The sequence below is a fragment of the Periophthalmus magnuspinnatus genome, chromosome 3 (genome assembly GCF_009829125.3).
Source record: "Periophthalmus magnuspinnatus isolate fPerMag1 chromosome 3, fPerMag1.2.pri, whole genome shotgun sequence".
Taxonomy (NCBI): domain Eukaryota; kingdom Metazoa; phylum Chordata; class Actinopteri; order Gobiiformes; family Gobiidae; genus Periophthalmus; species Periophthalmus magnuspinnatus.
In genome coordinates this window covers 28,561,626-28,588,304 of record NC_047128.1, presented here as the reverse complement: position 1 = coordinate 28,588,304, position 26,679 = coordinate 28,561,626, and the positions used below count along the sequence as shown (strand labels likewise).

General features: G+C 38.3%; 1 protein-coding gene across 1 annotated transcript in view; it reads left to right on the top strand.

The window, feature by feature from the left end:
• The window catches only part of LOC117386713 (protein unc-13 homolog C), a 61,962-nt gene that overhangs the window by 19,698 nt on the left and 15,585 nt on the right, over window positions 1–26,679 (top strand). The window contains exons 12-20 of the mRNA XM_055232479.1: window positions 574–724; window positions 1,430–1,498; window positions 7,436–7,525; window positions 9,737–9,865; window positions 14,899–15,032; window positions 16,691–16,776; window positions 23,105–23,231; window positions 24,367–24,463; window positions 25,310–25,453. Coding sequence (XP_055088454.1) covers window positions 574–724; window positions 1,430–1,498; window positions 7,436–7,525; window positions 9,737–9,865; window positions 14,899–15,032; window positions 16,691–16,776; window positions 23,105–23,231; window positions 24,367–24,463; window positions 25,310–25,453 — 1,027 coding nt within the window. The remainder of the gene's footprint in view (window positions 1–573; window positions 725–1,429; window positions 1,499–7,435; window positions 7,526–9,736; window positions 9,866–14,898; window positions 15,033–16,690; window positions 16,777–23,104; window positions 23,232–24,366; window positions 24,464–25,309; window positions 25,454–26,679) is intronic.

The following is a 26,679-nucleotide window of genomic DNA, read 5'->3' as shown; positions in this document are numbered from 1 at the left end:
ACCAGATACCAGAGTTTCCCATTGCAGTTATTGCTTCTGAACCGATGCGTATTTGGTATGATCCCAAAACAGTAAAACGTGCCTGTCTTCCTCTGGTCCTTATAACGTAATTATAAAGTATATTAGCCTTTTATAAAGCATTGAGGTTTCACAATTAGAGTTGCTTGCTCTGCTTTCTGTAGCCTTATATCTCTCAAGCTATAGGTTATCCAGAGCTTATTTACTACTTGATAGCTTTGATTTATTGTGATTACATGAGCAAGCGGCAAGCAGTCAAGTACTTTTGCAGTAACTCTTCCAGCAGGAGTAATTGTTTGGAACATTAAAATATGTTCTCCTCTTCAGCAGTCTCTGTGGTTACAGTGAAGAAATACTGTACTGCAGTGTGCCGACTAAACTTGTTTTTGCTGCAGACGCTTCCAGCTAAATATACTTTTTTTTTGCACCAACTTCTGGATTTTTTTAAACACTAGAGTGTTTTTGTTTATTTTGGTTTTACGGTGCCATTTGTTTATTTGGCCACATCTTATATATTGCACCATAAATGCTAACAGCTGCTTGTTTCATTCACAGGCATTTTTCCTGTCTTTCTGCCAAATACATGTGTCCCGGTGTGCCAGCCGTGATGAGCAACCTGCTTGCAAATATAAACGCCTACTTCGCCCACACCACCACCACAACCACGGCATCTGCTTCAGACAGATTTGCAGCCTCTAACTTCGGGGTAAGTGCACCGATTTATAGCTTCTGTAGAACTCAAAAGTAGTGGTATATAGTCCAGGGTCAAAGTGTTCCCTTCCTTGCCTTAACCTGTGATCCCCTGAAAGCCTTTAGCCAAACACAAATTATAGTTCACAAACACCTAAAGCACAGTCTGAACCACTATCACATCTGTGCCCCTGAATGATTTAAAGAGGCGGAATCTTTGCAGTGTTAAAATACAAACTGTTAACTGTTTTAACATCTTTCGTGCCACATGCAGCATTTGTATTGCTGTATATTATTTATAGGCTGCAAAGGAGAATGATAGATAGGGACAAGACACATTTCTGACGAGAAGAGATGAAGCAACAAGATTTTGACATAATATAATTATTCAATTGTGCGGATCCGGTGACAGTTTTGATCTTGCATTGTTTCAGTTTATATTATATTTTTCTGTCATTAAAATTGCAGCTTCTCAAAACACAACTCTTCAACTTTTTAACCCTAGAGCAAAATTTCACATGATAATTTTCCACATGTTTGCACAGCGACAATTTCATATTCGATATTTTTGTGATATTGTCTCCCTAATGGATCTCCATAATGAAATCAAAATCAAATTGAATAACTGTAAGAGATTCTGTGTTGTGATCTAGATCGTACAGTTAATACAAGCTCATGTTTTCCATTGGTTCACTTGACATAACATGCTTTTTGTTAACAGAGAGAGAAGTTTGTCAAATTGCTGGACCAGCTACATAACTCTCTGCGGATCGACCTGTCCAAATATCGGGTAGGTGTGATGATTTTTTTATGTTCTGTCACATGTTATAATTTAGTCTGAAATGATTATGCCCTTTCCCAGGTGTTTATTATCATTTCATTATTAAAAAAACGCATACAGCTTAGCAACTGGTTCCTTACTGCTCTATCAGAATTTAGAAACATGGTGTTGATGCCAATTTTCTGATTAATATTTGTTTTCTCTATTTCTTGATCTAATTGGCGTGTAAATTGTGTTTCAGGTGAATATTTCAGGATATAGGTTTATAGATGAAAGTTACCCTGCAATATGCTAAGATATTAATGCTCTGTTTTAGTAGTTTAGAAACATTAACTTCTTAACGTGGCGTCTGATATTGATTGATTTTTCTGTTTTGCTAATGCGCTACCAACACAATCATCTGATATTTAAGAAAGTGGTTTGTATGGGCTAAGAAGATTTGAAATATCAAGCACTGTCTGTAGAATAGGGCACATTTTCTACATCATTGTGCAATTGCCCAGAGATGCGTTAGTTCAGTTCAGTTCAGTTCAGAACAATACTAAGCTTAATTCAAGGCATATGATTCCATGAAAAATAATTTATGAAAGATAATTTAACTCTCGGTCCTGGTTTAAGCCCAAGTTAGACCTGTATGATCATGATCTAGTCCTGGATTTGTTTCTTCTGAGTTTAGGCTCTGTTTTGATGTAGTGTGTTGGTTCAAATCTATTTGAAATAGGGCCAATGTGCTTTGGTGATTCAGAAGTCTCAGTAGGTCTACAAGCAAATAAATAGACACTACACTACACCCAGTCAGGCGTACAGCTCAGAGCCATAGAGAGACTGTCAAAATATATTGTAATTTTAACGGAGGGAACACTTACCCCAGAATCCTCATGATTTAGTCCACATTTGAGTGTTGAATCTTTATCTTTTCTGTTCCCACACAGGAGTAATGCTGTGGCGTTTTCTTCTCTGCGTGTTTAACAATGCTCTATGACAATGGCTGTGTAATGTTGTAATCCTCTCTCAAATCACCTCCACTTTCAAGCCTATTTGTAGAACCAGCTCATTTGCTTCATGGTGATTTATGGCTTATTTTCTCGAGATGTTTGGAGATTGTAGACATTTGTTCGTGGATTTAATTGTTCAGTAACTTGATAATAACTTCTGTTAGCTATAATGATATTAATACGGCTGAATTTTGCAACAAAAGAAAGCAGACAATGAATAGCATTCTAGTATTCAAGTATTACTATATATGGTACTAAATAGTATATAAATAACATAAGTTAGATTACAGTTAAATTCATTGTACTACTGCTGGGGAACTGTTTATAACTTTCAATGAATAGCTTTATAAATTATTATTCTTTATGTTATATAGAAATTGAATGGACCACACTAGTTTTTCTAGAGATATTAATTCTACATTTTATACACCATGTCAAAACTGCATTTCTTATTTGTGGTAGAGTTTAACAAATCCAGACTCAGGTGTAGCCCTACTAGCGTCACTTGCCCCCTGCATGCTCCGCACACTGAATGCTTCCTGAACGATGACCCTGCAGCCTTAACGTAGCACGACCGGCGACGTGTCAGTGAGGAGCTGATTGTGTGGCTTCCCCTTGTTCTTCTCCGGTGCTCACCATGTGAAGCCACATGTGATTACAAGAGACACCCCTGATAGGAGCAGATCCCGCTGTCTGTCTACAAAGGAAAAACAAGTGGTATCGAAGGCCAGTGCGGTGATAACAATAGAGGCAGAAAGACTATGGACTTGAAGGGACTGGGAGTCACAGGCAGTGTGGACAGGATGAAGAGGATTTAAGGAGAGACAACAGGGAGGGGGCAGGAGAGAAGGATTGGAATTAGGACAAACAAAAGGAAAATGAATCCAAAAAAGTATAAGGCAGGGCTCAGAAGTCAGCAATCCTTTCGTCCAGATTAATTGACAAATAACATTTGAATACTGCTTATTACATGCAAACTAACATTTGTGCGTAATCTCTAAAGCGGTTTAATCCCACGACAATTGAAAAAGAAAACATCAGACTAGAGTCTGGTATTTATGTGGGAAAAAAAAAGACAAAATACAACATTACAGCTTTTTCTTAGAAAAGCTTGTAAGGATATTTGCAAGCGCATTAAGGATGCCCTATCAGGACTTGTAATAATGAAAGTAGTCAGCAGATAATGATCCGTGTCTGTGCACATTAATTACAGAATCAATGGGCTTGAGTTGAAACTTGGGAGTAACCACTGCTTTTCTCTTAATCTATACCCTTAACCACCATCGAAGTCAAGTGCTGGTACTGGGAGATGAACTTTATTCTGCCTATGCTTCATTTACCTCCCCAACTGTTGAGGAAGTAACTACATTATAGAAAGTTTTGCACCACAATTTTTAAGACCAAAAGTTGGAACAAGTTAAAATTATTGGCCGGGACCTTTTTTCGCTTCAGTACTTTTGTTCTACAATGTAAGAGACACCGACTTGTATTGTTTCTATAAAGAAACTTATATGCTTACTATTGTGAAATAGGAACATTCGCTCTATTGGAGTTGTGCATAAACTGTTGACAAACCGTATAAAAGTCAAATGTATAAGCAAATATATACACTCACCACCCACCACACAAAAAGTGGATATGTGTACATATTTTAAATGTGGTTTTCTTGTTAGCCTTTGCACCAAGTACTTTGGGAAATCTCTGGCTAAATCATGTTTTATATTGCTGTGCAGTGATGAGGTGTCTGCTGAAAGCAGTCAGGGAAAATCTCATCGGCCTCACCTGCCAGCTCTGGCCTGCTGCTCTCTTGTCAAGCCTGCCACAGACCACTGCCTCTCACGCAAGCACATACACACCACACAACTACTCCCTCCTTCAGTGTCTCCCTCTCATGGGCTGCTCTGCCACTATCGGATGGTAATAAGATTCTGATCTGGCCAGGGCAAGCGTCCACCGTATGGATTTTCCCATAATGACATTCGGATGGAAGATTGAGTTTGCTTTTGTAAAACACAGGCCTTGGATCAGCACAGAGAGATCTGCCATTTTGCATTTTGCCTCATATGCATTTCTTCCAGTTAAACTTTCCTCCAACAGGCTTGATGCACAGTGATACCTTGCCTCACTCGCTTGTCTGTGCTGTGTCTAGTGCAGGAGATTTGGGCTACTGGTTTATTTTGGACACTTAACATTCTTAGTTTGGTTGTAATGACATTTGTTTATTTATGGTGTGGGTTTGACATTTGTAATTTCATGCAGCCTTTTTGTAAATTTTTGCTGCCTTTTTGTCTGCTAATGTGTTGAGCGGTGTGGATCACCGTACTTACAATTTTTATTTTTTCCAGTAATCACCCTTGTTGCCTGTTCACTATTCTTCTAAAACATATGCGCTTTTATAGCTTCCAGAAAAAATATTACCTCATGCACCTGGTGCTTGCACTTTCTGTCCTGTACTACTTCATTTATGTAATGCATTGTATTTTGTAAATAAAGATTTTCTTTTAATATGAAAATGCAAAAGAAAAACACAACAGCTGTGTGACTTTTAAACAGATAATCATGTGTCTCAAAGGGATACAGCACTCATCTGTAATGCCTTGAAGGGCTTCTCCTTATTTCTTTGGGGAATTGGCACAAAGCTGCAGTTGTATGGGTGCAAGTTCTTGTGATAATCTCTAAACCGGTTTAATCCCATGATAATCCTTTCAAATTTAAAATAGACAAAGCAAAAATAAAAGCTCAAGAGGCACGTATATCAACTGGAAGTCAAAGATCTGATGGCAAAAGTATAGCTGTCAACAAGGCTGAATTATTTTACAAGCATTATTTCAAGTGAAAGTGAAGTTTAGCACCGCTAAAATGTACAAAATAAGATACAAAGATGGTTTCATCTAAATTCTTGCCTTCAAAAAGCAAATGTAGACTGCACTGGCATAAAAATTAGGCCCAACTCAGCTCATCAGAATGCCACTGTGTTATCCAATCATTTAATGGAATTTATTGGAAGTAGTGCACACTGTGTGTTTTCCTACTTTTAGAGAAGTCATGCAGTTTTAGTATGCTTCTTAGCTCCTGTGCTATAAATTTGTCTCTTAACTCTTTGTCTTTTTGGTTTTTGCTGTTTTCAAGACAAAATCCTTAAAGCTTTACTTTAGGTGAAGTTTTCTTCCCTTGTGACTGGGTAAAACAGACACTGACTTAAACAGAAAAAAGTTTTTCTTACTAAGGATGCCTTCTCCTTTCCCCCACACACTCCCCCTATGGCTCAGTCACAGTGATGTCTGTCTCACAAGAAGCAGCTTGTAAAGACAGTATAATGTGGGCATGAATCGTTATGAAATCAAAATTGTGAATTTAACCTACACTGTTGTGGTTGGCACTTCCAGTTAAATGGGAATTCCATTCATCTCAATTAACAACTAGAAATCTAACTAAAAGTCTACATTGCTATCTCATATCATATAAACTTGGTTGATTTGTGTAAATAGTTCACTGTTCGTGCATTTGTATCAAGTCTATAATGCACCCTTTTCCTGGGTGGCTTGAAAACAGCTTTGTAGTCTGTAAAACATATCTACTCTTGAGATCAGCCCTATGCAAAATCATATAACTGAAATGATAATGCTGGCACCTGTGGAAACAGACCAGTTGACCAATCCTATGCAAGTGTAAACATACTCCTTAACGCTCAGACTGCACCCAGCTCCGTGGGATTTTGTTGACACACACGTGAAGAGCGGTGCTCTGCTGTTATGATCATCACCTTTGAAGCTGCACACATGGGACAACATGTTCATGTGTTAACTATTCATTTATTAAGATAAAAGGCTGAGGTGTGCTCTGGCACTCAGCAAATATAGACTCCCAACAGAATCGGAGGGCCCTGGCACCTCTGCTGGCACCACCGGACCAGGCTGTGCTTTCTGGTACTACAGAAGGGGTATCATAGTCAAAGATGTTTTATCCTGCTACTGAAAGGAGCTTTCCCAGGGCTTTTCTGTCATTTTGGTCCCAGTTTGAATGATGGCAACTGAACCTGAGATTAAGCTCTATGGTCGTTTGTGTCTGCTTTTGAACTTAAATATTGAACACAAGTGTTTCCCTTGTATAAACAGGTTGCAGGTTGTATATGCAGGTTGCATTTGGTTTGCTAGTTGACATAATTCACTCATGTAGAAATAATCCTGGTTCAGATGGTAATTCTGAGCCAAAAAAGATTCCAAGCAACATCACTGAAGTTATTGTTCCACCATGGCCTGGAATTACATGTACGGTAAATGTTTTGATTAAAAATGAGTTAATCATCTCAACTTCTCACACAAGCGACACCTGCGTAACATAGGTATAATTAGAAAATATAATGTTATTTCCAACTTAGAGTGAAGATATTGCCTTCGCAACTTTTCTCATAAAAAGTTGTTTGGTCAACTTCAAAGCCCTGCAATATGTTGTGCTTCATCTTGTTGTGAGCCTTAATCTGAGGAAAAGTCCTGTCTATGATTGGGTTGTGGAGCCTGAAGGCTACTGCTGGGAAGATTTTCTTTCTTTTTTTTTTTTTCTTTTTTTTTTCTTTGAATCTCTGGTGTGCATTTATTGACAAGCCAAAGCAGGAACAGAAAGACAAGCAAAATTTGATTACAGCATAGTGAGAGAGGGGAGTGGGCTGGTCCATGGGCCAGTGATGTCGTGGCTCTGGGCTGTCAGGCTTTATATGCACTCGGTCACACTTCTGTGCACTGCCTGATGACTTCATGGCCCTGAAATAGAGGCTTTCATCAACAGAGACCTCCCCTGTCCTCTAAACGATTAGGCAGACAGTCATTTCCTTATGATTGCTGGCCTTTGCTTTCTAATCAATTTCAATATTTGGACTTATGGACTGTGATTTGGTGGGTGAGCGATGCTTTGGGACACCCTGTTTTGATGATTTCTTTCTCTTTTATCTTCCCAGGACAACTTCCCAGCAGGAAACCCAGAGCGACTCCAAGATCTCAAGTCCACTGTTGATCTTCTAACTAGCATCACATTTTTCAGGATGAAGGTAAGACAAACAGTATTTGAAATGTTGACCTTTGTAAATATTCCAGATGAGGCTGACGTTTATTGCAGTGCTGCTTTGCCCTTGCCAAAGTGACACAGAGCACTGGTCATGGCCATAAAACCTCCCGCCATTCAATTAATAACATAAACCGTAATTGATTTTAGCCACATTTCATCTGGAGGAAATCAATTGAAACACATACTGCCTGAAAACCTTTCACTCTTTAGCCCCCAAAAAGATTTACTATGTATTTTCCACCCTTTCCCAATAACAGAGTGAAGTAATGAAATACACTTATGTATATTGACTGTTTTAGAGAATGCCTGTGCTTAAAAGGCTTCCAGCTCCCTCCTGCAACAGTTTGTCTAGTTGTCTAGTGTTTTATGAAAAGCAGCTCTCCACTGGTACGAGGTGGGGTATAGGGCCAAGGCTCTGAGGCATAGCTAAGATGGCAGGTGTGAGCTAAGGAATGAAAACTGTCAGTTTAGGTTAGCAAAGCTTTCAGTCTATGCCTTGGTCATTCTCAGCCTTAGCATGTATAAGCTCTGGAGATAGTGTGCCACAATGTATACATGGTACAGCCAATAGTCAATAATACTGAACAGGATGCACTTCACTAACAAGGCACATCGATGAACGGGTTTTGAAATTAGTTTTATTTCAAAAGTGTTCCAAGTTATGAGAGTTATACACCTTTGTAGAGTAAGTTCTGAGCTGTACAGAAATGCAAAGGAACAGCTTCTAAATAAAAATCATGTAAAAAAAAAAGCTAAAACTAAATTATTGTCAACTCCGTCAGACACACAAAAACATATATAATTTGATTCATTACAAACCAACAAAAATTTTAACTTCCATCTATGCTGTTTGAAGAGTTATATACTATTGTGTGCAATGGTATATCTGAAAACTTAAATTGTAATTGTATACTTTTATAATAATTTGAGTTTCACATTATCTCCATCATCTCCATTTTTTATTTTTTATTTTTATGTTATAAAATCAATTTCTCTAAATAATCAACACAAATCAGGCTGTAGATTTCAATGTCCTTAATTACTTAAACCGCATAAACTGAATTTCAATAGTCAAGTGTCTTTAAAAGTGACAAAAATTTGACAGTGCTGACAAAAATGTGTGAACTAAAAACTGAACAAATATGTTTTATTCCAGATGCTACATGTTTTACAATATTTGCATCCATTATGTCACCTCCTCTTCCTCTCCAGTGCTCCTCATGTGTTTCTTTCTCCTTTGTCTCTCTCTCCTCTCCCTCAATGAGGTTTTATTATGATATTGCTGAGTTCACATATTTTACTTTGCATTAGAAGTGTCACAGAATGATTGGTCTATAACAGGCTCAGAATATAAGTGACAACTGAATAGATTATACATTGTTCAAGAGATGAAAAATGTATAATCTATTCTATTATACATTTTTGTCGGGTTGTCAACTCCGGTTTATCAACGGCGTCAGCCTAAAATGTCGACTCTCTCACAAATTCAACTTGACGTTATAAATGATGTTATTTATGATATATGAATATATATTCTGTGTAACTTAACTGATTTACAAGTTCACAAATAATATTTTATTAGTACATTTAGAAGCTACATTTACCTTTGTCAACTCCGTCAGCGACCGGTCAACTCCAACAGACTTGAAACCTGACGGAGTTGACGACTGATGGAGTTGACAGGTGTAGACTCCTGTACAGTTTGAATAAATGCACCACACTGGACTGACGGAGTTGACACTTTCCCGCTGTGATGGCAGAAATTTTGACATTGTCTACATTTACGTCAAAATTGTTCAAAAATGTCAAAAAAATATTTTCAAATAAATGTCTCCAGTATACAGAGACCTCTAAGATTTAACTAAGGGTATTTCAGTCATGAGATTGTAATTATTAGAATCCCCGATATACAAAATCCATAGTATTTAGATCCCAACAACAAGTTTTGTATTTTATCCCTGGTGTCCATCTCGGGTGCTTCAAAATAAAATAAAAAATTGATCAATTGATTGTATTTCCTGGTTTAAACACATCAATATTACATAGTGTTAATTTGCCACATATAAACTAATGCAGTCCCTAACACGATGGAAATAATCTGTGTTAAGCACAAAACATGTCTGTGTGCATGTACTGCAGTACTTGAGTAACCTTGAAAGCCTGATAAAACTGAATCTTGTATGTGTTTATGCAGGTACAAGAGCTGCAGAGTCCACCAAGAGCGAGCATGGTTGTGAAGGACTGTGTTAAAGCTTGCCTGGATTCAACATACAAATATATTTTTGATAACTGTCACGAACTGTACAACCAGCTGCTGGACCAGGTAAACCACTTTACCAATTCCCTCTGTTCTTCCTCACCTCAAGCCTTTCAGCTCATTTCATGTGGGCTTTATCCTCTTTGTACTTGACATGAAGAAAAGCACTTAGCCTAAAAGCTTTATGGCTTATGTCATGCAGAATGACCCTTTCGCTTGAAATTGACTGTACCACTTCTCAAGACTTTGATGTGTAGTCACGTAAAGGAGAGAGTTTTCTTCTACCGGCTGCTTTAGACTGGAGGAAGAATACTGTTGGAGCTTTACAGTAAATGAAGAGATGTTGGCCTCACTTAGTAAAATCAAGTGGCATCCCCAGAGTTTGGGTATTCATAGTGTACGGTGCATCACCACAGAGCTGTGCTTAAGCAGGTTTAGTACTACTTTTACAATATGGCTGTATCATACCAAATAATGCATTTATTGTGACACAAGATACTTCATTATTTGTAGTTGCCGCTTGTCTTTGTGTATATTAAGCTTTCAACTAAAAAACATTGCTCATGTTCATGAACTTGCATGTATTCTGATGAAAGTCCAGTGCTAGTCTTTAGTGCCACTTTTTAGCACTGATGACCCACCTGATGTATGAACCTGTCAGCCATTAAAATAGTCACAAAGACACAATGAGTATTAGGTTAAATTTTTATTTTAGACTATTCAATTGAAAATGAAGTCCAAACTAGTTTCACTGTCAGCTGCACTTCTTCATTCTGTCACGTCTTTCTCCTACACCACCTTCAGCGTGTCATAAAGCTGACATGATGGTTGCCCTTTCAGTTTTAGTGTGTTCTCTATATATGTGTGCAACAATGCTGGGAATATATAAATCCAGTGTGGTGTGGCTAGAAATCAATAGGCTATATATTGTGGGTGACATTTACTAGGCAGTAACAATTTACACTGTGTCTATTGGGAAGTTTGCATGGGGGCTTTTCTGGTGGCTATACCGCGAGCTGCACTTTTGGGAACGAGATTGAGACAGTCACCCTATAATGAATTGTTTTGTGGAGGTTATTATGACAAGATAACTCAAAATCTAATGTGATTCCATTGTCTGCTTACAAAAAGTGGCCAAGTTGTACATTTAACACACACAGTAATAACAACATACACTGTATAACTTCATAAAATAAATGTCAAGTTAATTGTAAAAGTAATTTGTGTTTTCAGATACTAGAGCAGGATCCAGATCTGCCTACTGATAACATAGTATATCCATTAGACATATATAAAACATCACAAATTAATAGTTTTATTTATGTTATGAGGTCATCAGGTTGTGCATATCGAAAGTGTGTATAGTTTATTCTATTTTGTGATACTGTATTTTTATCGCTGTCTTTTATTGTTTTAAAACCTCACCTCTCACATTTAACTCAAGTGCTGTACTTTTGATTGAAAACGGTTATAGAAAATACATAGCACTTCCATTTGCCATAAAAGTGCTGTATTTTAATATAATTTAGCCATTTTGCCCAAATTAATGTTTTAATGTGCTTTGAATCTCACCTGAGTAAACCATTGCTACCAAGAGGCAGCACCGCCTGATTATTTTACGCTTTCTTACCCAAAGAAAATGGTCTTCACGCTACAGAAGATAATGTCTTTTTAGGTTATGATAGGGTGCAAACTACTCAAATGTTGAATTATAGGCCTGCTTTGTCTAAATAGCCTAAGGGGTTGTAAGCAATTACCAAAGCCTTGAGATAGACACATGCACTAATTACACCATCATCAAACGCACTTTCGCTGTGCATTCCCTCACATTTCTGCACAAGGACACAAACTAGACCCTTTTGCTGTTAGAATAGATCTTTTTCACATATACTGACAAGCTCGAGATTCAGCATATGTGGTGTATGAGGTAGCTGTTAACAGTGAGTGAACAAGGATGACACACCACGGTCAAACAGCCGGTGAAATATTGTGTAGCAGCCTAACACAACAACAAAATCTGTGCTTCTGGCTTCAATGGGAAATAACTGTAGGCGACGCAGGAGGATAAGGTACAATTGCTTAAATCTCTGCAGAAAAGGAAGGGATTTAAAGATAGTGCATGGAAGAAATTGCAAAAAAAAATGCCTGTGTGGAGTTAAAACACTGATGCTCTGCCAATGTACGGTGTCTAATGTTATGCTTATTTTTGCTGTTGTTTGAGTATGCATTCAGAACCTTATGATTTGTTATTCAAAGTGAGATTAAGGACCAGTTTGCATTAAAAATCTTGTTTGAATGCTGGTATGGATATAAAGTTGTATTGTGTAGGGCAAAATGTAACTGGATTGTGCAGTTTGCATCCGAAACGCTGCCCAGTTCAAGTGCTACAGCTCTAGATTAGCCTCACCCTCTGAAAAATTAGAATTTCTTTACATATATTAGAATATATAAAAAGTAAAAAAGGGGATGTCACGGGCACAACACATCGCATCATCCTTTACCTCTGCATAGTCCTTTTTATTTTGTGCAGAAATCTGTACTTATGATTGGTGGCCTGTCTTCTTTGTCCCGCCCTGGTTGGCTCTTGTTTCTCGCTGTATGCTGATTGGTCTGGCCTCTTAAGCCCCAAACAATCGCTCACATCCACCTGCAGCTAGTAAAATCAATGCCCTCCTGCCAGTCTGAGCAGGCGGGACCGTATGTGAAAGACTTGCTTCGGTTACTCTCTGCCTGCTAATCACTTGTTTAGCCTTAGTTCTCTGACTTCATGTTTTTTGACCCTAGTAATTCATTTAGCATGTGACTTGGATACATTTTGCACTAGTTTTAACAGTGAACACTAGCAGTCACATTTCAGTTAGTTAAAGGAGCTATACCTGATTTTTTTTGTCTTAAAAACATGAAAAACAGAGTTAATTTTAAACGGTTTGCAGTGTTCCAAAGTTATTCCTCACATCTTTTGCATTTCTAGCATCGTAATTATTCACCACGATGAGTTTATAAGTGCTTTTCTCAAATTTCAGAGTCCAGAGCAGAGTTTTGCAGTCACGGTAAAGCTAACAACAACTCGCATGCAAATGTGGATTATCTGACAACGAACCTGATTACATGCAGACAGTGGACATATGTGGACCTCAAGAGCTTCTTATAACACATATCTATAGTTGGGCAAGACAAATTTTGTTCAAATACTAGGGACAATGTCAGATACAGCGCCTTTAATTTTAACTACACTGTCCAGGATGTAACCACTATTATTACGAAGAAGCCTCACACCACCCATACAATCAGATGAATGGTTAATGATACAGTTGGAGACTTCTTTAGCAGATTAATTATCAAATTTACACTTGGTAGCTTTGTTGACTGCATGTAGTTATATTGCCCTTCCTCATTCGCTTGAGTAGTTTAGATATTGGATATGCCAAACAACCACTACAAACTGCAACCCTGGGGGAGTCATATTTTACAGAATTAGTGCCCACACCACCTTGTGCGCAGCAAGCACCCATACTGTAGAGTGCTCTTTATTTAGGATGAGGAGCACATCCTATTGAGAGCAAAGCCCATGAGTGTGTTGTTGACTGTAAAAGGATGCCAGACTACTTAATCACCTTTAACAATGTGTTTGTTCAGGCTTGAGGGGAATACAAATGAGCAGAGGGAGTCAGCATTAGCTTTTATTGCTAGTACAGCATCCATGTCAGTAGGCAAGACACAACCTTCACTGTCCTACTGTATCCCAGCCAACCACTGCGTATGCAAATAGGAATCGGCCTCTCTTTACATCAGTACAATAGCCCACACTAATCTTTGCCATGGACCTAACCCTGGTTTAATGATTAGAGGAATGAAGCACAGAGTTCTATGATCAGCTGTCAGCTCCAAAGCCTGGTAATCTTGTTCCCTTGTGATTAAATTCTGTTCTCCAGGCGACATGAAGCCTGATCACATCAATGCAGTGCACTGCAGACAATTAAATAAAATCCTGAAAATCTAGAGAATATGTATTGGTATGACAATAGTAGTAAACCATGGACTTTGGACTGCTGCACTGTTCATTTACTTTATTTGCCCAGATTTGGGACTCACACAAATACATTGGCTTGTAACCCGTCCATTAGAATTGCCCACATCCTGTATATGCATCCTTCTGACAAAGGCAGCGGAAACGGCTCTTTTTGGGAGTCTACTGTCAAACTGTACTCTTTTGAGAATGCAATTTGACATTGTCAGTGTTTTTCTATCTAATGATACTGATCTGTTAGTGCAGCTGATCCCCGCCCAGTCCTGTGTTGTACTGAAGAACATGTTAGAAGAGAATGGATTGCAGAGACAGACAGTTGCTGACAGGAGAAGGATTGGCTTGTGTGGAGAGCACTAATGCTACAGTCAGACCGTGCTTTTAATTTACAGCGTCTTGTACCAGGGGATGTCAACGAGGGGCCTGTTGTACAGTGACACAGAAAAGAGATATCCCAGCTGTTTTGAAACCAGACAGATCTGTATCACATTGTTTTTGTGTAACTGTGGGTATCAAGTGTACTGCTTCATTGCACACTTGGTCAAATAGCTAATAGACATATTATTATGTAAATATCAAATTATTTTAGCACTTTGTGTGCACTGTGGTTTCTTCCAAATTACTACTACTACTACTGGATCATTAAATAAAGTAGTTTGAATAATTCACTATTTCACTTTTTTGTTTTGGTAAAAATTAGACATTTAGTTGCACAGTTTGTTTTTATTTTATTTTATGTGCACTTTACATATCTACTTTCCACCATTCAAAGGTTGAAATTATCTACCTATTTTAAACCCCAATGAAAGGAATGTGAAAGTGTTTTATACCTGTAAGCACTGTGTTCTGCTCTTAGCTTCTGGAGTGCTTTCAGCATCTTTGAAACATGTGCTTTTGTATGGGCCATTTTGAATTACAGCTGATTGCTACAACTACTATGTCATTCTTTAACTGGTTGTATTAGCAGGTTATTCTGTATGGTGCTTTCAGGGTAGTTTTTTTTATTTTATTTTATTTTTATTTCTTTATCGTGGTTGAGTTCCTGACTGTGCAATCTCAATTTTTCCCACTGTAGAGCCGGAAGCAGGATATTCCCCGTGAGGAGCAAGGACCATCAATCAAGAACCTAGACTTCTGGCCCAAACTGATCACCCTCATGGTGTCTGTGATCGATGAGGACCGTACTGCATACACCCCCGTCATTAACCAGTAAGTTTTCCATCTCGTTTCTTTTCAATTGTTGTAGCGCATATAATTGAAAATACAATTGTATGTTGTTTTGTGCATTCATTTCACACTATACATAGCAATATGTTTCAGTGAAGGAAATAGTTCATCTCCAGTTGGTGAGATTGGTTCAGTGCATAGTTGCAAATTGGAATGTATTTTTCTTTTATTACGATCACATTGTAGTTATTGTGGCACATAAAAAAGTAGAGTGCTTTCCAGAATAAGGTGGAATTGTTGCTGCATATGGCTTAGATCATTTGGTTCATATAATCAAAATTGAATTATATGACATGAATACAACAGGCTGCATAAAAGCGAGATGCATTTTCTTGTTTTTGTATCACTCACAAACTAGCATTAGCCTTCTCAGCTCCCATCTCCCTCCTCTCGCTGATTTACGATGCTTATTAAGGCTCTGTTTATGCCGAGAGCTCTCCCTTCTCCACTGTCTAATGATAGATTTGCAATATTCATGCCCATTTCCAACGCATTCCCTTGGTCAGGTTTGAGAATCACAAAAACTAGTCCTGATATTCTTTTTATAAAATCTGCATCCTATGAGCATGTTCTCTTTCAATTGTAGTGAAGCCTGAGGATAAAAGATTCATCTGTTGGGTAAACAATAACAATATAGATACTACTATTTGTTCTAGTATAAACATCAGCATTTATGTATGTATTAAAGCCTCAAGTGGCTTTAGAGATTACACAGAAATAGTTGTTAAATAAAGATAGCAAACTAGATAGCACTGTCTTTGTCTAAGTTGTACACATTTTATCTATTACAAACGCAAAAGAAAAAGCCATGTGCATCACTATGACCCTTTGAGATCGGAGCCAATGGGCTGTGTAAGGGAGGTCCACGCTGTATAACTTTTCTGTTTGAAAACACTTCTCTAAAGCAATGCTAAAGGTAAAAAAGCGGTTTTGAGAGTTAGGAAAATCTGTACGCTATAAAGTTCATCTACCATAGTTCAGTTTACCACAGTGGATGCACAGTTTATGCGACAATTCATTTTCACCTAACCTGCATACACAGTTTCAAAGGAATATATTTTTTGGTTCATGGCTTCAGTGTACTGCTGAGAGCAGTGGGTGAAAAAATCTGAGACTGCCAATAACATGCTTTATGTCTCCCAAAGGGGCAAACAGAACAGTCAGACAGAGATCTCTGCTGTTTGAAACAAGGCGGTCTCTGGTCAAAAACCAAAACATTTCCAGATAAAGTGACCTCTACGTGGCCAAAGCCCTGTCATTTATAAATGTCGTCTAATTACTGTCTGTAGGTACGGATAATTAAACCATTGAAACCGCACGCTCAAGCTTTGACGGAAAATCTATAGTCATTCAAAATAGCAGATTACTTGCCAAATAGGTGCCCACCCTCTCGCTCTCCTTAACTGTGCCTTTTGATTGTGTGCTTTTCTCTTATATTGTTGACATTTCTACTCCAACACAAACATTGGCCTTTAAAAAAATGGTACCGTAGTGTTAGATTTTTCAGTTCATGCAGTGTCTTCCAGTCATCTGTTTTGTAATGTGTAAAAGTTTAGTATGTGCCAAGCCGTTGACACAGTCGGTCAAGTGTGTCATTGTGTGGAAATGAGTCTGATTGAAACCATTTTCAATCCCTCTAGGTTTCCACAGGAGCTGAACGTGGGCAAGATCAGCTCTGAAATCACATGGAACCTCTTTGCCTTGGACATGAAGTATGCTATGGAAGGTCAGTGACTCTGCTGACCAGGCATTAATCCTGGTTTATCCCTTTTGTAAGTGTGTTTCAGAGGCCACTAATGTGTGAAAATTAAAGTAAATGTAAATCTCATATATGTGCTTCACTACCAGGGCGACAGATGCTCCGTTTAAATGTGGGGTTGACTTCTGTCCCCACCTCCATGGTCTTTGATTCACTTCTCTAAGGGCATTAAATGGCTCTATGAGCTTACTGAACTAGCTGTTTTGAGCAACGGGGGTTAGGGATTATGCTCCATTCAGATTATGTATACACAAGTACAAACTGTGTACTGTTTGCTCCTTATAAATATAAAGAATTTTGCTGCTTCGGTGAGCTCTTCTATGTTGGAGAACTGTATAATTTCCTTTAGCAGGGTATGATATAAAGGTCCTAATGATGACAGAAGAGCTAGACATCCTGTAGGTCAGAGGTTTACATTGTGTGTAAAAGGAAACGTTTCAGGCACCATAGCATCTTATTGGTGATCTATCCTCATTTAAACTGCATATTATACTCTACCTGCTGATATCTCTGAAATAAGCCATGCTGGGTTTCTATAGCAACGAGATATGATTAAGACACATCAATGTATAGCACTGAATCCTAGAAAAAGAGTCTATGAAGTGTAAATGTACGACTAGACATAAATTCAGCTGAACTTTTGCAGCAGAAAATACATTTTTTTTATTGTTTGTTGCAAAAGAAATCTATTCAGTCAGCATTTTTTTGTCCATTATAGCTGTTACTTTTGTGAATTAAAACATTTCCAGCTGCATAAAGGACATTTGACTTATACTTACATCCTTGGTGTACTTTATGAAGGCGTGCGTGTCCATGTGACCACGTGCGGCGTTAGTGGCTACTGTAGACAGCAGGTCGGTGCTGTAAGTGTGCAGTGCAATCGTGTGTGTGCATGTGATGTGCCTGAGGATGTCTGAGTAACAAAAGGAGATGCTCTGACTCACATACCTCTCCACAGTGCAGCCTCCTCTGGTCTCAAGTGTCAAGAGAAAGCACAAGTAAAAGCCCCAATGCCAGAAGGAGGATGCAACAGTGATCCTACACAAAGAAGCTCTCTGTAATGAAGTAGTGCTCTTTTTATATTGCTTTTCTTATTTAGTGCAGCTATATACGTTTAGATACACATAATTCAACCTAAAGATGCACTGATTCCACCATATTATCAGGAGTAACCACAATCAATTGCAGATCTAAAGTCTTGTATTTGGTTTCTGAGGTTACAGTAACACTTTGTATGCACAGCAAGATGACATAGATACTGTACATGGTATATAAACGTATGGTCTCTCTGATTCAGGGTTGCTGGCTCCCGTGTCTCATTTGTAGGAATACAAGTGACCTGTTACATAAGAGGAGCCACAGTGGGATGTTTGACAGACGCCCTGAAGGAGGCGCCAGCACTGTCCCGCTTTGTTGCTGTGTTTTGTTTGTGTGTAGCTTTGTGTGCTGTGTTCAAGCATGTGCAGAGCTTCTGTGTGGCACGATACAACTAAAGAACGAATGAAATTGAAAGGGGCCTGTGTGTGTGTGTTTATGTGCGTGCGCGGTTGTGTGCATGTGCGGTTACATGTGCAGTCGCCTTACTTAATGAAGTCTTTGATGCATCCTCTGCTTCCTGCTCGAAGGCCTTTGGTGCCAGTGCTGGTGCAGAAATGGATGCCGCTAATTTTAGCCTCTGTGTGTATATGTGCGAGATGTGGAACGGGAGAAGCCAAACGAGAAAACAGTGAGGAGATGAGCGAGTGAATGAATGACAAAGTGGCATTAACACTCTATTTATTCTACCATTACCTTTTTCAAACAGGGCATACAGTAGCTGAAACTGATGCAAGTGCTCCTTTGATGGAATATGTGAATACGCAACAATAAATGCATGGGTCGACGAGATGAAAAACTGTGCTTCGACTTTCAGCATCGCAATGAAGTTCTGTACTGTGTTTATTCACTATAGGCTGTTTAATGGCTGTGGTCTCTGGAGCATGTCATTAAAGATCCAATGCTTAGGCAGCCCATTATTTCACCTCCACTCTGTTGAAACAGCCTCACTGTACAGAATTCTATAATTGAATTTCAATTAATATTCCTTTGTGATGTGTTGGGTTTGTTTGCTCTAAAAGACGTTATATATGGGGAAGATATGTGCGATTCTAATGATGGTTCCTTTGTCTTGTAGAAAGTGATAAATTATGTGTGAAGTCAAAGGTTTGCCATCAATTTAAATGTCTGAGAAAAGGTTAAAGATTTTTATTTGCTTTTGTGTTGCTAAATATTGGTCTGTACATTGTGATGAGAGGATACATTTAATGAACACACTAGCTAAATCATTAGTGAGTCACAAGATGGGCCATGTCTCACAGCATTATGCATTTCAGTTGCATCAAGTGGACTTAGCATCTCTCTGGGCGCGGGTGTTATAGTGGGGTGTGTCACTGGGACCTTGTGATGCAGCTTAAGAACTACCCTCTGACAGAACTGGGTCAGAAGCCAAGATGGAGGAATTGTGTCACTGAGGAATAAAATATCTTCTCTGCCATTTTGGTCCTCTGGCCTTTTGTCTTGAGGAAATCAGTCTAACCACACAAGCTCGTATAGATATTTCCCCTGGATGGTAACTGGAGATTGGGAAGGAAAGAGTGTGGTGAAGAATCATAGTTCATCATCATTCACACAGCATTTAAATCAATGAAGCAGAGTGAGTGAGTCTCCCATGAGTTTGGCTGCCCCTGTGGGCTTAGTTATACAAGATGACATCCTCACCAGGGACCTTGAGCTCACTTCTCCCTCAAGACAGCTGTTTACCACCAGCATAAGCACTAATGCATTATTATGAGTACAGTATCTGTATTCCAGCCTACCCAAGTATGCATGTTGTATCGGCTGCAACGTTTTAGTGTGTTTTTGACATGACATTTAGCCCCAAAATAGTCTGTCCAGTTGTCAAATGTGAATAGCTTAATTTGTGATGGACGATTACAGAATGACAGTATTAAGTATTAAGAAACTCAAAGCAGTATGAATCAAATAACATTCCTATTGCATTTCAAAACTCTTTAATATCAATATCGGCATTGGCCCTCAATATTTCACATTTGTCCTGTCCCTAAATCACACTTGAGACTGTTATATGATCATTATGGCCACAGGTTCTGACATGAGGGAGACTGTGTTAATGAGACAGTTATGGTTGCTGACAGGTGACCACTGTTTAGAGACCATAAGTGATGAGATCTGCTTAAGCTTAGGTTAAAGAAGACAGGCGGACGTAAGATCGATGGAAACCTTTGCTCGTGACAGACAGGCCACTCAGTCTTTTGAGAGGACAGTGGGCTTCTTTGGTATTTATTAGTTTAAATAGCCCAGCTTAGTAGAATTGTGGTCACAAGGATGAAACTGACAAAACATGATTAACGATCCTCATAGAGACACAATTGACAATGGTTGCGGCAAGTTAAAAAAACAAAAAAAAACTGTTGCACTTCTTCATAAGTTTAATTCAGTTATATCTTGCTACATCAGGCTCCAAATGTAATTACAATCCAGTGTCCCAATAAGTCAATGTGCTTACCACATATATTCTAGCCAATGGAAAATTGATTATATTCTATGCAATCAAACGTTTTAAAGAGTGAGTCATAAACCTGGGAGCTGATTTTATTACAGTTCTTATTTGTCACAGTGGAATATAAAGAAGGTGAAGTTTACCCCCCTGTACATAGATTGTTGTTTAGCTGGGAATGAGTTTCGACATCATTTAGCCTCTAGGGGCACCATCCCTGCTGCACGGCCCACCGCATTGAGCCATAGAGAGAGAGCATTATTCAAGAGCATTGATCGGTCTGAATGTTTAGGTGCACGCTGCTTCTACATACGAGATGAGAGTAACCATGGTGATTTATGCGTGAGCTAGCATTGTGACGCTGTAAAACGGTTAAACTTGAAGTCAGCAAGCTAATCTTTTAATCCCTGAACACTGGATTGACAATTGCACTGAGTTGGATGAGACAAACAGACGATCCATGTATTTGTGGGGATTTCCTTTCAATTTTCTATCTCTTATTTACTTTGTTTAATGTCAATGTAACTGCAAAGTAAAATGCCTATATGATGAAATAAATTGTTTTTATTCTGAGATGCGTGCAAGAACAATTGGACAATTTTGCTGAATCTAAATGACAAAAAGCTTTCTGAGCAACTGTATTATAAATTGTGTTTTATAAGCTCGTCAAATAAACACAACAATAAAGAGAAATGCAGTGAAGTACTTAGGGAAATCTCTTTATTTAGGTTAATATGGCCTTCAAAGCCTTTTTTTCTGAAATAAACAAATGATTCTGTCAAACCTTATCTTAGCGTTTCATTGGAGTGTAATAACTGTGCGTTTCCAAATTCTGTCATAGTGCATATTTAAATGGTCTAATTGGGCTGCAGAATGGATGTAGGCTATTTTGCTCACATTTCAAACAAAAACAAACTCCTAATTTTGCTATCGCATCTGACTTTTAATCATGTGTTTTTGATATTAGTGAATTAAGAAATAAGTGTTGCCAAAATGTGAAAATTTTGCACAAATAAATTTCCTAATAATACTACTCTACTAACAACCAAATGTTCCTTCAGATAACCTTACAGTCACAGGGAGGAAAACCCCCTCCATGTGAAGGGGCAGTCTAGCAGAACAGGCCTGTCCCACTAACACCTGCTGAGATGTCCTTTTCCGTCTCCTCTCTGACCTCCATCTGCTGTCTTCTGTTGACTCTAGTGTAACTGTGTGGCTGTGTGTGCCCTGTTTATACAGTATACTGCCAGCTCAGTCCTTTATGACTCAAGACCCGGGGACTGTCTTCACCAATTATTCACATGGAACAAAACTATATGCTGCTTGTTTTACTGTACCTTACTCGATGCTTGTAGTTGGTTTTTTTTTTGTTTTTTTTTACAGTTTTTACAGCATTTGCAAGCTAACTCTGGGTAGAGGTTTAAAATATATGCAGCGTATGTATTTTATTTTATATCTTTTTACATAGAGAACTACTTTCGGCTGAAATTAAAGCTTAAATAAAGAAAGATTAGAGCAATGTATGTTCACTGAAAGAAAACGATTGTTCCTAAACTGTAGATGACAGTAAATAATTCAACAGATGGCAGATGACATATTACATTACATTATTTCAAGTGTGTGCCAGTAAACATCATTTCTATAATCCTCTGATAATTTAAACTTAATTATCTGAGTTGGAAGCACATGATTGCAATTTACAGCTCAATATAATGGAGTCTAATTGTATGTTCAAACCATTTTCCCTCAGTGCTCACTTTAGAATAAAAGGCACTAGAATTGCGGTAAATACCAGGTTCTTATCGTTCTAAGTCCCGACAGCTCAGGGCTGTGTGGAGTGGATTAAAAACTCTTTGATGTTGTATGTAAAATCGTACAGAGGAAATGTGTGTATACATTTTTCAGCTTAACCTTCTGAGTAAAATCCACCTTTTCAGAGTATTTTCCAGTCCTCTTAATCCCATGTTGTGGGACAGGTATGTAGAGCTGTATGACACTGAGAAGGCAACCACACTTTAAGATTGGTTTACTACACCAACGCTGGCCAAATGCTCTAAGCCATCATTATAACTCCATATTCCTCTGCTGCATCATCTAATATTGTTTTATTTGAAATCACATGGGCATATTTGAGTCAGATGTAATTGGCATTGTCATTTCACTTCAGTTTAACCAGGCCATTACATCTTTTTGGCTCTTAAAAAACATGCATTCTTAAGTAGAAAAAAGTAATAATGAGTATGACAGAAATGATGATTATCGTTTTAACAGCATAGCTATCATCCTAAAATGGTTTAGTGTAATTGGCTTTCTAATTGCACTCCCTTCGCTTCCATTTTCAATCTCTTTCAGTCTTCTGCTCCATTGGTTCATATGTTTTCGTCCTTGCCTCGTTCCATCTTCGTACGATGCTCTTACACTCCAGGGCATGCTATGGAAATGTTTAATTGTTCACAAATGTCTACAGTGAGCTGGACCACATGACTCAGCTGTCTTACCAGTTGACTCAAAACTATTGGTTATTTATTTACTGCCGCTTTGGTGTATAATCTCAGATCAGAAGTATTTTTTGATTTAACTTACAGTATGTTTTTACCTCCTGAATGAAATGAAGTCTGAATGATTAATTTTTTTTTTTACCTTTTTCATAGCATTCTGCATCTCTAGTCCTGTTAAAATACTTACAGCATTGAGTCTTTGTTAACCAGCTCATTTGATTTTATGTCTTTTGATTCACAGAGCACGACAAGCACCGCCTATGCAAAAGTACTGAATACATGAATCTCCACTTCAAAGTCAAATGGTTCTATAATGAGTATGTCCGTGACCTGCCGGCCTTTAAAGGTGTCCCACCCGAATATTCTCTGTAAGTGTCCTTTCATTTTTATTCTTACACTACTATCTTCTTAATTATCACCGTCTTTAGCAGACAAGAGATTGCCAATGTCATCTATTTGTCCTTATGTAAGAACCAAGCTTCAATAAACCTTAATGAGAAGAGTGAGGTGGCAGACAGTGGTGTGAATACCAAGCTACGGGCAAAGTGGCTGGGTCTGATGTTTTTAGACTCTCAAATCTGTGAATTGGTTTCTTAACAAATTAGTATATCATGTAAAATAAAATGATTAGAGTAATAGATCACATCACTGGCAACAGAATAATGGGAGCATTTTTGTAGGGACAGAGGTGGTGCAAATCACTGTGCAACTAGTTTGCTGTGGCAAGTACTGACAGCAACAAATATCTGTCCATGTAACAACAACATGTATAGACTAAAGCTATGTAAGAAACATGTAGCCTTGGTCTGATCCCTTATGTCACATTTTCCCCCTTATCATTCCATGTATTTGTGTGCAGCAATGCAAAGCAGAGCCCATATACATGCAGATAATGCAGGTGGTGAATTCATTGGCTCATCTCATGCTGCCAGTCTATCAGAGTAATGAGTCCCCATCCCCCGTTCCAGCTCTGTCACTCACCATCTCCATCAGGATTGCTTTGTCCATGCCCGTACAGATCATACAAACACTCACATACTCTATGTTTTTTGCAGTCTCCACTTCACTTTTGCCACACCCACATTATTTATTAGCTTCGCCTTCCACAGAGACGCCCTCAGGCAGGGTACAAAACAGCTGCGAGGGGACGTTTGTTGCTTTGAGGACAAGCTCAGGGACTATATTAAACAAGAAAATGGCAAAGTGAAACAGACAGAATGGAATTATTATTCTACCAACAAATGTACTTCCTTACTCTACTCATCTGTCCCTGGTTTGTCCTCTGCTGTCCTCTGTCTGCCTCCAATCTGTCGGCAAACGGAAACCTGATCTAAAAGCCTTGGCTCAAACCACACTTCCATGGCTTTTTCTTCTTCTCCCAAACATTTGAAATTGGATTCATTAAACTTATATTATGGACTCGTCTTTTGTAAGATAATATTGAATGAATGCTGAAATTGTACCTAGCTTAATTAACTTATTTTTAACTTATTTTTATTTCAGCTGGTTCGAGCCATTTGTAATTCAGTGGTTGGATGAGAATGAGGATGTTGCCATGGATTTCCTAAACGGTGCACTGGAAAGGGACAAGAAAGATGGGGTGAGCACAACATTTAATTATTCCCTAAAATATCCTACTTATATTTATTCAACACAGCCACTTCAGGTTGTTTTAGTGCTGCACAAGGGCAACCTGTAAAAAAGGAAGTGCTCCTCTTGAGAAACACAGTTTTAGGATAGAGAAATGTAGCACAGCCAAACACATCCCCAGCCCGGGGACAGTGACAGGAATATCAATTTGGGCATAAACAAGAAGGAAAACATCAGAGCTGTAAAAGCCACTTATGGCTTTATGACAACTTATTTGCATAGGCTTACACTACAACAGATAGAGAAATTATTTACAATTACAATAATTGTACAGCCTTTAACTGAAATAAAATGTAATATGTCATAACATTAGAATATTATTGTTGAATCTTTGGAAATTCATTTTTCAATATAAGCTTTTTATAACACCTAAATTTTATCATTTAATGCTAGTACTTCAAAATCAAAGCAAAACAGTGATTGCCTGATTTAGAAATGTAATAGGTTATCAAAAATGTATGATTCACTGATATCCTCTCAGTAGTGTTTGTCCTCCCAGTGATGTTAAAATCACTTGATTAACTTCTCCTCTCACTGCTCCTTAATGTGTATAATTAAATAGAGCCCCAAGGGTCTATTAACAGCGTCTGTCTATCAATGTCATTAGGAAGGGATATATTCACAAGTGGACTCCATGTTCCCTTCATTGATGAAGACCTGTTATTAGCATTGTTCACTCAGCAGGTTCCTCAATATTCACCGCTACTGTTGCCTGCCACTTTTCATAAATTGTTACCAAATGTAAACCATTAAATATTAGAAATTTACATATGGTTTTATTTTGTTTTCTCTACAGTTCCAGCAGACGTCAGACCACGCCCTGTTTTCCTGTTCAGTGGTGGATGTATTCACTCAACTCAACCAGAGCTTTGAGATTATCAAGAAGCTGGAGTGTCCAAACCCACAGGCTCTGGCTCATTTCATGTGCCGCTTTGCGAAGGTCAGGTTCTTTAAATAATCCTTGAGGGACCCATCAGTCAGCAGTTAAAGATGTTAGCATTGATCTTGCATACATGCATTATTTGCTCTGGTTGATACTTATTTTCCGACTCATTAGGGACTGCTCAAACTCTGACTTCAGCAAAGACTTCTCTTGTCTCTTTGTGTTGTTTTTTTATCCCTATTTTGTTACAAATGACGAGCGGAGTTTGTTCTTTAATATTTAACATCTACAATAAACCATTCTAAAAACAGATGTAATTAAATTTTCAAAGAAATATGATACTCTATTCCTACCATGAAAGCTGAGTTATTCATTAAACAGGAGTCTAAACTTTCAGAATAATCTACCATATATTTCAACATTCATGTCTCGAGTGTACTGTATGTATGTTATACAAGATATATTCTACTTTATGCTTAAGTAAGAGAGAAGTTTCAGATGTAGGTGCTACTGCATTGTGTGATTCCATAAGGTTTAACAGGCTGATGATTACAGCTACAAAGAGACAGGAAACTCTGGACTGGACTGTAATGTTTTTATATGGCAAATATGACCTGTATTCAGTCAGATAATAGGTTGAATAATATGCAAAGATGATAATTTGAATATGGAGAGTGAGGATGATCAGGTGGGAGAGATTTACAGAGGTAGAGAGAAGAGCGACTGGTCCCATGGAAGACACTGGTGGCTGGAGTTATGGACAGGAGGCTGGCAGATGAGGAGCGTAGTGACAGGACAGTGTGTAGGATGGTGTGTAGGCAGAAGAAGATTAGTCAGATATGGAGGTTCAAGATTTTGGAGAGCTTTGAAATGTAATTCACTTTTTTTTTCAAATAAATTTTAGTTGTTTAATATAGTTTCTCCAAAAAGGTAAAGGGCATGGACAAGGATGGTAAGACAGACATTACAGATGCCAACGAGAGGTAAAAGGTAGACATAGAACTGCACAAAGTTCCTGCTTCTTTCCAATTCTGGTGAATGACAGACTGACAGATAAGGTTAGACAGGAATCTCTGGGGGCTATGATCTTTGGGGACGTTTGATAAGAATGGTACCTAACAGTCATATTCAGCTTGTTTGACAACTCAAAATGTTTTCTTGACGACAAACGTATTTGCGTTGAATTAGATTTTTCTTACTGCCATCTTGTTATTCAGTTACGTACTTACTGAGTTATAGGTGAAAATAAATAATATATTATACACTGAATTGTATGTTTCCTT